General features: G+C 45.1%; 1 protein-coding gene across 1 annotated transcript in view; it reads right to left on the reverse strand.

Moving 5' to 3' along the window:
- Positions 1–2,090: 2,090 nt before the first annotated feature.
- The window catches only part of LOC143933512 (uncharacterized), a 44,831-nt gene continuing 34,451 nt past the window's right edge, over positions 2,091–12,470 (reverse strand). Inside the window, exons 4-6 of the mRNA XM_077456427.1 lie at positions 9,842–10,117; positions 3,244–3,270; positions 2,091–2,536 (exon numbers count right to left, since the gene is read on the reverse strand). Coding sequence (XP_077312553.1) covers positions 2,361–2,536; positions 3,244–3,270; positions 9,842–10,117 — 479 coding nt within the window. The 3' untranslated portion in view covers positions 2,091–2,360. The remainder of the gene's footprint in view (positions 2,537–3,243; positions 3,271–9,841; positions 10,118–12,470) is intronic.

The raw sequence follows: 12,470 nt of genomic DNA on the forward strand, positions 1-12,470 counted from the left end.
AGTGGGTGGAGCCTGCTGAGACCCTCCCACAGATCTGCTCTCTCTCCTTGTGCAGGGTAATTGGTCTTGCTCCACCCCCTCCAGTAGTTTTCTGCAGGCAGCCTGTAATGGATGGAGTCTGCTGGGCCCCTCCCACAGCTCTACTAGATTATACTGCAAGGGGTGGAAGCTGGTCGACCTTACCAGAATGGGTGGAAACTGATTGATTTTACTGCAATAGGGGGAAACTGGTTGACCTTACAGCAATGGGTAGAAACTAGTTGACCTTACTGCAATAAGTGGAAACTGGTTAACCTTAGTATAATTGGTGGAAACTGGTTGACCTTACTACAATGGGTGGAAACAATTCAACCTTACTGCAATGGGTGGAAACTGGTTGATCTTATTGCAATGGGTGGAAACTGGTTGACCTTAATGCAATGGGTGGAAACTGTTTGAACTTACTGCAATGGGTGGAAACTGGTGGACCTTATTGCAATGGGTCGAAACTTGTTGACTTTAATGCAATGGGTGGGAACTGGTTGACCTTATTGCAATGGGTGGAAACTGGTTGACCTTAATGCAATGGGTGGAAACTGTTTGAACTTACTGCAATGGGTGCAAACTGGTGGACCTTATTGCAATGGGTCGAAACTTGTTGACTTTAATGCAATGGGTGGAAACTGGTTGACCTTATTGCAATGGGTTTAAACTGTATGAACTTACTGCAATGGGTGGAAACTGGTTGACCTTATTGCAATGGGTGAAAACTGGTGGACCTTACTGCAATGGGTGGAAACTGGTCAACTTTACCGCAATGGGTGGACACTGATTGACCTTACTGCAATTGGTTTAAACTGGTGGACCTTATTGCAATGGGTGGAAACTGATTGACTTTACCGCAATAGGTGGGCACTGATTGACCTTACTTCAATGGGTGGAAACTGTTTGAACTTACTGCAATGGGTGGGAACTGGTGGACCTTACCTCAATGGATGAAAACTGGTTGACCTTACAGCATTGGGTGAAAACTAGTTGACCTTACTACAATGGGTAGAAACTGATCAACCTTACTGCAATGGGTAGAAACTGGTTGACCTTACTACAATGGATAAAAAATGACCAACCTTACTGCAATAGGTGGAAACTGGTCAACTTTACTGCAATGAATGGAAACTGTTTGACCTTACAGCATTGGGTGAAAACTGGTTGACCTCACTACAATGGGTGAAAATATGTTGGCTTTACTACAATGGGTGGAAACTGGCCGAACTTACTGCAATACAGTGCCTTGAAAAAGTATGCATATTCCTTGAAATGTTCCACATTTGGTCATGTTACATCCAAAAATGTAAATGTATTTTATTAGGATTGTATGTGATAGATCAACACAAAGTGGCACACAATTGTGAAATGGAAGGAAAATGATAAATGGTTTTCAATTTTTTTTTTACAAATAAATCTGTGAAAAGTGTGGTGTGCATTTGTATTCAGCCCCCCTAGAGTCAATACTTTGCAGAGCCACCTTTTGCTGCAGTTCCAGCTGCAAGTCTTTTTTGAGGCTGTCTCTACCAGAAACAAGGCAAGGTACAGTATATTGTGTTTTTTTTTGTACTGATATTCTATTTTTTGTGGCTTACCAGCTACTGTTTGTGTTTATAAAAAATATTTGAGAAGTGGATCCTGAAGAAGCCCCTTTTTTGGGGCGAAACGCTTTGATCCAGACCCATACATCTTCTAGGATTCATCCCGATGTGCGAAATTTATGTCAATAATGTGTAACATAAGATACCCCTTTTGTGAGAATTTATTCCCTCTACTGTTTTAAAATTTTATGTATAAAAAAAGTATTGACTTTATATGGATCAGTAATTATTAGTATTTGGGGACTGTAAAATTAACATTTCCCATGAACCCCCTGTATAGGAGATTCATGGGAAATATTTCTCTTTTCATTGCATTATTATAGGGGATTGTGCCAGAATTATAAAAACAGGTTCGCCCCCCCCCCCCCCCAACATTCTTTTATTAATCATAATTTACATTTGCTGTACAAAGAATAAATGATGGAGACGGCTCAGACGAGGAATAAACCGAAATATCCAAACAAATTCCGATTTCATTTTTAATTATCTAAGAGCACTTAGAAAAATAAAAAATAAAAAATGTTTGGAAGGTCAGCTGAGAAGTACAAGTCCTTTTCTTCATTCGGTGATTCATTTCCAACTGGCACATTGACTTCCTATACACTTTTTGCCATTTTTGTATACATAGTTATCGTCCACATGCAGTAGGCTTATAACATGTAGCCATTATTCACAGTATTTATAAATCCTTTTTTTAGTAGGCTCCTCAATGATTGTATAATCCCAGTATATCCTCTATAAGCAATACGTTCTTTTTAAATCAGAAATGTTTGTATAAAGTGAGCTGTCTGGGTTTGTCCTGAAGATAAATTTGTTCTTAATCCAAACCAGAAGGAAAATGAGGAGTATAAGGAGGGAACTTCCCAGGATGAGACTATATAGAAGTACAGGCTGATGGGCTGTATGCAGACCTGGGTAAAAAAGAAATAAAAAAGAAATACATAAATCAATAAAAAATAAAAATAAAAGATAAAGAAATACATAAATCAATAAAAAAATAATAATAAAGAAATACATAAATCAATAAAAAAATAAAAAGAAATAAAGAAATACATAAATCAATAAAAAAAAATAAAAAAATATAAAGAAATTCATAAATCAATAATAAAAAAAAGATAAAGAAATACATAAATCAATAAAAAAATAAAGAAATAAATAAAGAAATACATAAATAAAAATATATATAAAGAAATACATAAATCAATAAAAAATAAAAATAAAAGATAAAGAAATACATAAATCAATAAAAAAATAATAATAAAGAAATACATAAATCAATAAAAAAATAAAAAGAAATAAAGAAATACATAAATCAATAAAAAAAAAAAATATATATAAAGAAATACATACATCAATAATAAAAAAAAGATAAAGAAATACATAAATCAATAAAAAAATAAAGAAATAAATAAAGAAATACATAAATAAAAATATATATAAAGAAATACATAAATCAATAAAAAATAAATAAATAAAATATAAAGAAATACATAAATCAATAAAAAACAAACAAAAATGTATTAAAAGACCAAGCTCACCTAAAGGCAATCTTTTATTTATAGGTGGGCCATTTCAATAAATGTACATAGACTGAATTTATAGAACAGCTTTTCCTTACCTGTATGGTTCTTGCCAAAGGTTTCACCTAAAACGTGTAAAATGTATGGTTAATAATAAAATGTCACACGCAAATAAAGAAAATGAAACTTTGTAACAATTGTATCTTATGTCATAAGTGCTGGATACAATTTAATGTAATGTAATGTCTGGTCTGTGAGCAAGTGCTCTGCAATCGCCATCTAGTGCTCACAAAAGGTACTTTAATGCCGCGTACACACAATCAAACAATCGGATGGAAAAGTCCGGCAAACTCAAGTCCGCCGGACAATCCCCCCGTGTGTAGCCTCCGGCGGACTTTTTTTACCCGAAAGTACGGCGGACTTAGAAAGTATTTTTGCACTCCAATCTTCCCACGGGATTTGCATTTTGGCGGACAATTCGGCCGTGCGTATGCCAGTCCGCCGTTCTTTTGAAATGAACTGACTTTTCCCGCCCGGAGAAAAGTCCGCTCATTTTGAGCACGTCTCCAGGTAGGCGGGGCCTGCGAAGGATGCGTCGCTGGCCCCGCCACCTGGTATGGACTTAAAGGGAAACCCCAACGACGAAAAAATCGGTGTGGGGGTCCCCCCCAGGTCTACATCAGACCCTTGTCCGAGCACGCTACTTGGCCGGCCAGGAAAGGGGGGGACGAGCGAGCGCCCCCCCTCCTGAGCCGTACCAGGCTGCGTGCCCTCAACATGGGGGGGACTGTGACACCATAATCGGCGGGGACATCATCCGGTGATGTCCCTATATAAGTCGCCACGCGTCGCGTCGGTGCCATTGTGAGCGGAGGATGCGACGAGGCAACATCTGAAGAGAAGAAGAGAAGAACAGAAGAACAGAAGACGGTGACGACAGCGGCGACAGAAGACCGGGCCACCGCCTTTAAAAGAGCTAGAAGAAGGAGTGGTGGCCCGGCAGAAGAACCGAAGAGGGGAACAAGACCCCTGAAGTCGGAAGAAGAGGGCGGCGGCAAGGAAGAAAGCCGGGCTCCTCCGCTAGTAAAAGAGCTAGAAGAAGATAGCAGAGGAGTCCGGCGAGAAGACCCCCAAAGACGGAAGACCCCCGGAGCTGTGTAATAAACTATTTTAACCCTTGTGTGTTGTGTTTTTTTATACTTTATTTTACAGGTGAATGGGTAGGGGTACATTGTACCCCATACTCATTCACATAGGGTGGGGGGCTGGGATCCGGGGCCCCCTTATTAAAGGGGGCTCCCGGATTCCGATAAGCCCCCCGTCCGCAGACCCCGACAACCAACGGCCAGGGTTGTCGGGAAGAGGCCCTTGTCCTCATCAACATGGGGACAAGGTGCTTTGGGGTGGCGGGGGCCGCGCGGCCCCCCCTTCCCCAAGGCACCCCCATGTTGAGGGCACGCGGCCTGGCCGGCCGGGTAGCGTGCTTGGACAAGGGTCTGATGTGGACCTGGGGGGGACCCCCACGCCGATTTTTTCGACGTTGGGTTTCCCCTTTAAGTCCATACCAGGTGGCGGGGCCAGCGACGCATACCCCGCCTACCTGGAGACGCGCTCAAAATGAGCGGACTTTCCTCCGCATGTGTGGGCGAGTCCGTTCATTTCAAAAGTACGGTGGATAGTCCGGCGGACTTAGTACGCCGTATTAGTCCACTGAAAAAGTGCCGTGTGTGGGCAAGTAGCCCGTTCGGAAAGTTCGGCGGACAGTTCCGGCGGGAAGTCCGCCGGATAGTCGGCTACATGTGTACGCGGCATAAGAAGACGCAAAGATATTATTTATCTGTCTATTGTTTGTGCTTTTTTTTTTAATATTTTTATTTTTTTTTAAATGTTGAATCCTGATAATAAAGATAGCATTAAAGTGTACCTTTTTTCATTACTCAGATGACTAAAGTCTTCCCTATGGGCGATCCTATTTTGGTATATCATATAAAAGTGGAAGAGTTGCACTATCAGGTTCCACCAGCAGATGGCAAGTAAAATATTATAGTAAAAAAAAAAAAAAATTCTTGCAAAATTTGGAAAGGCTTTGGTTCCCTGTCAGGTTTTTATTGTTGTCTTGCTGCTTGAGTCTGCTGAATACTGGGACCAGGGGGCAGGGGCGGAGATGAGTGGGTGCTGCGGCTGCACAGAATGGTGCTGCATCTGTAAGAGGAGTTCTGTCCTCTTCTCTGCTGCTGAGTGCTGGGAAGGGGGGCAGAGATGAACCTCTTTGTGGCTGTGCAAAGAAGTGCAGGATCTGGAGGAGGGGTTCTGTCCTCTTCTCTGCTGCTGAGTGCTGAGAAAGGGGGGAGAGGGGGAAGGGTGGCAGAAACAAACCTCTTTGTTGCTGCGCAGAGAAGTGTGGGATCTGGAGGAGGAGTTCTGTCCTCCTCCCTGCTGTCAACTGCTGGGAGGGCTGAAACTAGGGGGGGGGGGGGTTCTGCAGCTGCAGGAGAGGCGCGAGGGCCACCTAAAATGGCCTGGAGGGGCAGATTTGGCCAGTGGGCCTTGCGTTTGACACATATGTAATAGAAAATTCAATCCTTCCTTACTCTACCCAAAGTTAAGATGCAATACTCATCTTCAATCTGGAGCTATCTCTGCTACAAGGTGTTCTCATTTCAGGATGACTGGTGCTGGGCAGCTGAGGACATACTGTGAGTGCAGGGCCTTACAGATTTACCCTCTGAGGGGCAGTGCTGATAAAGTACTGCTCCCAAGATCGTGGGGGACTTCAACCCCCCCCCCCCCACAAACAACATTATTGGGGATTGAGTGGTGTCAGCCCTGCTCAGTTGTCTTTCGCTAAACTACTTAAATCTTCCCACTCTTCTTTCTCTAAAACATAGGCGCTAAAGGGGTCTAGTTATAAAAAAATTGCTGGATGAATGCAATAAGCATTTGCACAGCCATAAGAAATGTTCCCTGTATTCTGTCTTATGGCCTGTACACACGGTCGGACTTTCCAACGGAAAATATGCGATCGGATCATGTTGTCGGAAAATCCGATCGTGTGTGGCCTCTATTGGACTTTTTTCCGACACCAAAGTTTGAGAGCAGGATCTAAAATTTTCAGATTAACAAAATCCGATCGTTTATTCCGATCGTGTGTAGACTTCTGATGGACAAAGTGCCGCGCATGCTCAGAATAAATTACTAGACAAAAGCTATTGGCTACAGGTCTCTTTATAGTCCCGTCGTACGTAGTTTACGTCACCTCGTTCTGAATTATCGGATTTTCCGACAACTTTGTGCGACCGTGTGTATGCAATACGAGTTTGGGCCAAAATCTGTCGGAAAAAATCAGACGGATTTTGTCGTCAGAATGTCCGACGGTGTGTACAGGGCATGGCGGTGGTGTAGTGGGTAGCACTGTTGCCTAGCAGTAGAAAGGGTCACTTGTTTGAATCCCAACCACAACACTACCTGCCTGGAGTTTGCATGTTCTCCCTGTGCCTGCGTGGGTTTCCTCCGGGTACTCCGGTTTCCTCCCACACTCCAAAGACATGCAGGTAGGTTAACCGGTTCCCGACCAGCGCACGCCGATGTACGTCGACAGAATGGAACGGGCAGGCATATTGGCGTACAGGTACGTCCAATCTTCAATGCCGCCCTGCCATCGGGAGCATGCCGGCGGCGGCACATTTCCGCGCTGGTCGGGACCCCCGTGAGTCCGGTCGCGGGACCCGCGGACTCGATCGCCGCGGGCATCCCCGCGATCATCTCACGGGACGGCTGAATGGAGGAAATGCCGTGTAAACAGCATTTCTCCATTCTGCCTAGCAACTAGTGACGCTGATCTCTGCTCCATGTGATTGGAGCAGAGATCAGTGTTCACTAAATGAAAGCCCAACCCCCCCACAGTTAGCAACACTTAACCCCTACACTGCCACCCCCTGGTTAACCCCTTCACTGCCAGTGTCATTTACACAGGAATCACTGCATTTATATAGCAGTGATTACTGTATAAATGACAATGGTCCCAAAAATGTGTCAAAAATGTCCGATGGCTCTCCCACAATGTCGCAGTCACAATAAAAATCGCTGATCGCCGCCATTACTAGTAAAAAAAAAAATTATAAAAATGCTATAAAACTATCCCTATTTTGTAAACGCTATAACTTTTGCGCAAACCAATCAATAATCGCTTATTGCGATTTTTTTTACCAAAAATATGTAGAAGAATACGTATCGGCCTAAACTGAGGGAAAAAAATGTTTTTTTTAATATATTTTTGGAGGATATTTATTATAACAAAAAGTAAAAAATAATGCGTTTTTTTCAAAATTGTCGCTCTATTTTTGTTTATAGCGCAAAAAATAAAAACCGCAGGGGTGATCAAATACCACCAAAAGAAAGCTCTATTTGTGGGGAAAAAAAGGACATCAATTTTGTTTGAGAGCCACGTCGCACGACCGCGCAATTGTCAGTTAAAGCGACGCAGTGCCGAATCGCAAAAAGTGGTCCGGTCTGTAAGTGGTTAATTGGCTTCTGTCTAAATTGGCCCCAGTATATGAATGAATGTGAGTTAGGGGACCTTAGATTGTAAGCTCCTTGAGGGCAGGGACTGATGTGAATGTACAATGTATATGTAAAGCGCTGCGTAAATTGATGGTGCTATATAAGTACCTTAACCACTTCCTTACCGGGCACCTAAACCCCCTTCCTGCCCAGACCAGCTTTCAGCGCTGTCACTCTTTGAATGACAATTGCGCGGTCATGCTAGAGTTTACCCAAATTAAATTTTTTGCATTTTTTTTTCACACATATAGAGCTTCCTTTTGGTGGTATTTATTTACTGCTGGGTTTTTTTATTTTCTGCTAAATAAAACAAAAAGAGACCGAAATTTTGAAAAAAAAAAAAAGTTGTTTCATAGTTTGTTAACAGATAATTTTTCTCCTTCACCGATGTGCGCTGATGAGGCTGCACTGATAGGCGGCAGTGATGGGCATTGATAGGCGGCAGTGATGGGCACTGATAGGCGGCAGTGATGGGCATTGATAGGCGGTAATGATGGGCACTGATGAGCATTGATAGGTGGCACTGATGGGCACAGATAAGGCAGCTCTAATGGGCACTGACAGGTGGCACTGATAAGCACTGATGAGGCAGCACTGATAGGTGGCACTGATGGTTGGCACTGATAGGTGGCACTGATAAGTGCCACTGATAGGTGGCACTGATGGGCCTGATGGGTGGCACTGATAGACACTGGTAGGTGACACTGATAGGCAGCACTGAACTGTGGCACTGATTATTAGACAGTGATGGGCATTGATTGGCAGCACTGGTGGGCATTGATGGGTGGCACTGAGGGCACTGGTAGGTGGAACAGTAGGCACTGGCAGGTGACATTGGTAGGCACAGCTGAGGTTTTCTGAGTGAGGGACTGATGTCCCTCTGACAGAAGCCGGCGATCGGCTTTTTTTCCCTGTCATGCTGACAGCGTGAGGGAAAAGAAAATACCGATTTACTGAGCTTCTGTTTAGATCATGTGATCAGCTGTCATTGGTTGACAGCTGATCGCGTGGTAAGGAGCCAGGAACGACCCCTTACTTGGATCTGGGATCAGCCAAGTCTTGCAGACTCAGTGATCACCGAGCACGCTGCGCGCAACCAGACTGCGCCCTCCCGGCAATTAAGGCCCGCGCCGCAGCCGTCTTTCGGCTATAGCGCGGGCACCAAGTAATTAAATAATTATTATTAATAATAATAATAATAGATTTAAGCTCCATCTAGTGGCTGTAATGTGGTATTTTCCTCATTGAGATACCCCCTATATCAGTGATGGCGAACCTTGGTACCCCAGATGTTTTGGAACTACATTTCCCATGATGCTCATGCACTCTGCAGTGCAGCTGAACACCATGGGAAATGTAGTTCCAAAACATCTGGAGTGCCAAGGTTCACCATCACTGCCCTTTAAATAGACTCCTAAGGATTCTGTGGTCACAAGATAAGAACTAGGAGGGCTAATTAGACTCCTTGAGATAAAAAAAAAAAAGTAGTGTTTACAGGACAGCTCTGATTTTTTATTTTTTTTTGCACTTTTGGCACAGATATAACAAAACACTTTCAACGATTTCATTAACAGACCAAAAGGAAATGAGGGTTTATTGTTTTGCCGCGTACACACGATCGGACTTTCCGACAACAAAACCGTCGATTGTTTGGCTCAAACTTGTCTTGCATACACACGGCCACGCAAATGTTGGCCTAAAATTCCGAACGTGAGAACGCGGTGACGTACAACACATACGACGAGCCGAGAAAAGGGAACCAGTGCGGCTCCTTCTGCCTGACTCCGAGCATGCGTGAACTTTTGTGTGACGGACTTGTGTACACAAAAATTGGAGTTTCCGACAGCAAAGTGAAGGAAAAAAAAAAAAAAAGGAAAAGGAAGGAGAGACGGAAAATTTGAGAACCTGCTCTCAAACATTTGTGGCCTGGAAATTCCGAAAGCAAATGTTCGATGGAGCGTGCACGCGGCCGGACTTTCCAACAACAAGCTTCACATCCGACATTTCCCGTCGGAAAGTCCGACCGTGTGTACGCGGCACTAGAGCCTACACTGTAAAGTTTCCATGTCACTCATTATTTGGGTTTATAAACATTCCACGACAAAATGATGGTAAACCAGAAAAAGCTGAGTGTACCTGCACAGGGGACTTCCGTCCTTTTCCGCGCTACAGTTTCCCCCTTGTATTGGAGAAGACAAGTGAAGGTGGCGTTCTGCGAGGACTGACACAGGGATGTGCTGTTGGGAAAGGTATTACCGATCCAATATGAATTATCTGTATTGGCGAGCCAGCCAGGATCGCCGTCTACCACCGCGCCATTCTCAAGTTCCCAGACGAGAGTCACATTTGCCAAGGTCTGAACGTTTGTTGTACAGATAAGGTCGGTTTCATTGAGACTGATTTCTAGAGGTTCTGTAGAGATGACAACAATAAATAAATAAATAAGGAAAATAAGAACGCCTAGGTTCAATTGAAAACTAAAGAGCGCATTACTTATTAGTTTACCCAACAATAAGTCAGATAAGGACTCGATATGAGGTGTGTGGGCCTTGGCATAGACAGAAAATATTTTTTCCTGGCCTTTAAAATACCACAAAATAGTACAGGGCTCCAAGTGATCTCAGAGGGGGAACAGACACAGAATGAACGGGATGCATTTAAGCTGATAACTCTCCAGTTTTCACAGATTTTGTTGTGGGACTTACTTCTGTTCCTTCAAGTTCTTTATGGACCTTGCTTTGGGCACTGGTGGAGGGGGGGTTGTTTTTCAAGGGTTAGGTTTGGCCCCTTAGTTCAAGTGAAGGGAAATCTTAAGGCGTCAGCATACCAAGGCATTTCGGACAATTTCAGGCTCTCAACTTTGTGGGAACAGTTTGGGGACGGCCCCTTCCTGTTCCAACATGACTGGACCCCAGTGCACAAAGCAAGGTCCATAAAGACATGGATGAGCGAGTTTGGGGTGGAGGAACTTGACTGGTCACCCCAACCTCTCCCATCCAAGCCTGGTCTGGAAACGCATCAAAAACATGCATGCCAAAAAGCATCTGGAACGGATCTGGAGTCCGTTTTTGTGGTCTCTTCTGCAACACAGAGCCTGCTGGCAATTTGTTTTTTTTTTTCTCTTTGGTTCCCCTGGACAGGGCTGGTGTAAGGATTTTTGACACCGTAGGCGAAGCCTCATTTTGCCACACCCCCTTGGCTCCGCCCCTGACTAATCCACCTTTCCAGTGCCCATGTAAACCTCACCTTTTTGATGAAGCGCCCATTAAATGCAGCCCACCAGAGCCCATCAATGCAGCCATATCAGCACCCATCAATGAAGCCTCCCCAACGCCCATAAAATGCAGTCTCACCAGCGCCCATCAATGCAGCCTCGCCAGCACCCATCAATGCAGCCTCACCAGTGACCATCAATGCGCCTCCCCAGCGCCCATCAAATGCAGCCTCACCAGCACCCATCAAATGCAGCCTACTGGTGGCCATCAATGCAGCCTACCAGCAGCTATCAAAAGCAGCCTACCAGCAGCCATCAAAAGCAGTCTCACCAGCGCCCATCAAATGCAGCCTCACCAGCGCCAATCAATGCAGCCTCTCAGTACCCATCAAAAGCAGCTTCACCAGCGCCCATCAATGCAGCCTCACCAGCACCCATCAATGCAGACTCCCCAGCGCCCATCAAATGCAGCCTCACCAGTGCCCATCAATGCAGCCTCACCAGTGCCCATCAAATGCAGCCTCACCAGCGCCTATCAATGCAACCTCAGCAGCGCCCCATCAATGCAGCCTCTCCAGCCCCATCAATGCAACCTCAGTAGCACCCATCAATGCAACCTCAGCAGCGCCCATCAATGCAGCCTCTCCAGCGCCCATCAAATTCAGCCTCACCAGCGCCCATCAATGCAACCTCAGCCGTGCCCATCAATGCATCCTCTCCAGCGCCCATCAAATTCAGCCTCACCAGCGCCCATCAATGCAACCTCAGCAGTGCCCATCAATGCAGCCTCTCCAGCGCCCATTAATGTAACCTCAGCAGCACCCATCAATGCAACCTCAGCAGCGCCCATCAATGCAGCCTCTCCAGCACCCATCAAATGCAGCCTACCAACGCCCATCAAATGCAGCCCACCAGTGCCCATCAATGCAGCCTCACAGCGCCCATCCGTGCAGCCTCACCAGCGCCCATCAAATGCAGCCTCACCAGTGCCCATCAATGCAGCCTCACCAGTGCCCATCAAATGCAGCCTCACCAGCGCCCATGCAATGCAGCCTACCAGCACCAGCGAGTCGGGACACAGACAGTCCTGCACCGCTGACACTATGTGCAAACAGAGTGGCAGCTGCCTGCTGATGCTGAGACTTGCTTGCTGCAGAGAGAAGAGAGTAGGAACCAGTAGCCGGGAGCCCTAGGCAGCAGGGCGTCCTAGGCAGCTGCCTAGTTTGCCTAGTGGTAGCAGCGGCCCTGCCCCTGGAACCCTCACAGTGCTGAGAAGGGGGTGGGGGGAGCCCCATTACCTGGATATTTTTTCATATCCCCGGAAATCAGCTTCAAAAATCTTTTAGAGCCCCAATCAGATCATACATGTTCAGCGCTATAAATAGAAATGACAATTTTTGGTTTCGTTGATAACAATTCTTCTACTTTATTTTAGACGTCTGGTCTCAGGATCCGGCTTCTGTATCAGGGTGATGGAGGTGTGGAAAGACTTGACACAGCTCTAAATCTTTGTTTTCAATCTTTTTTCTCGGAAAGTTACTTTGTAACATC

This window comes from Lithobates pipiens, unplaced genomic scaffold, assembly GCF_037356315.1.
Source record: "Lithobates pipiens isolate NorthernLeopardFrog02 unplaced genomic scaffold, aLitPip1_a1.2 Scaffold_27, whole genome shotgun sequence".
NCBI classification, from domain to species: domain Eukaryota; kingdom Metazoa; phylum Chordata; class Amphibia; order Anura; family Ranidae; genus Lithobates; species Lithobates pipiens.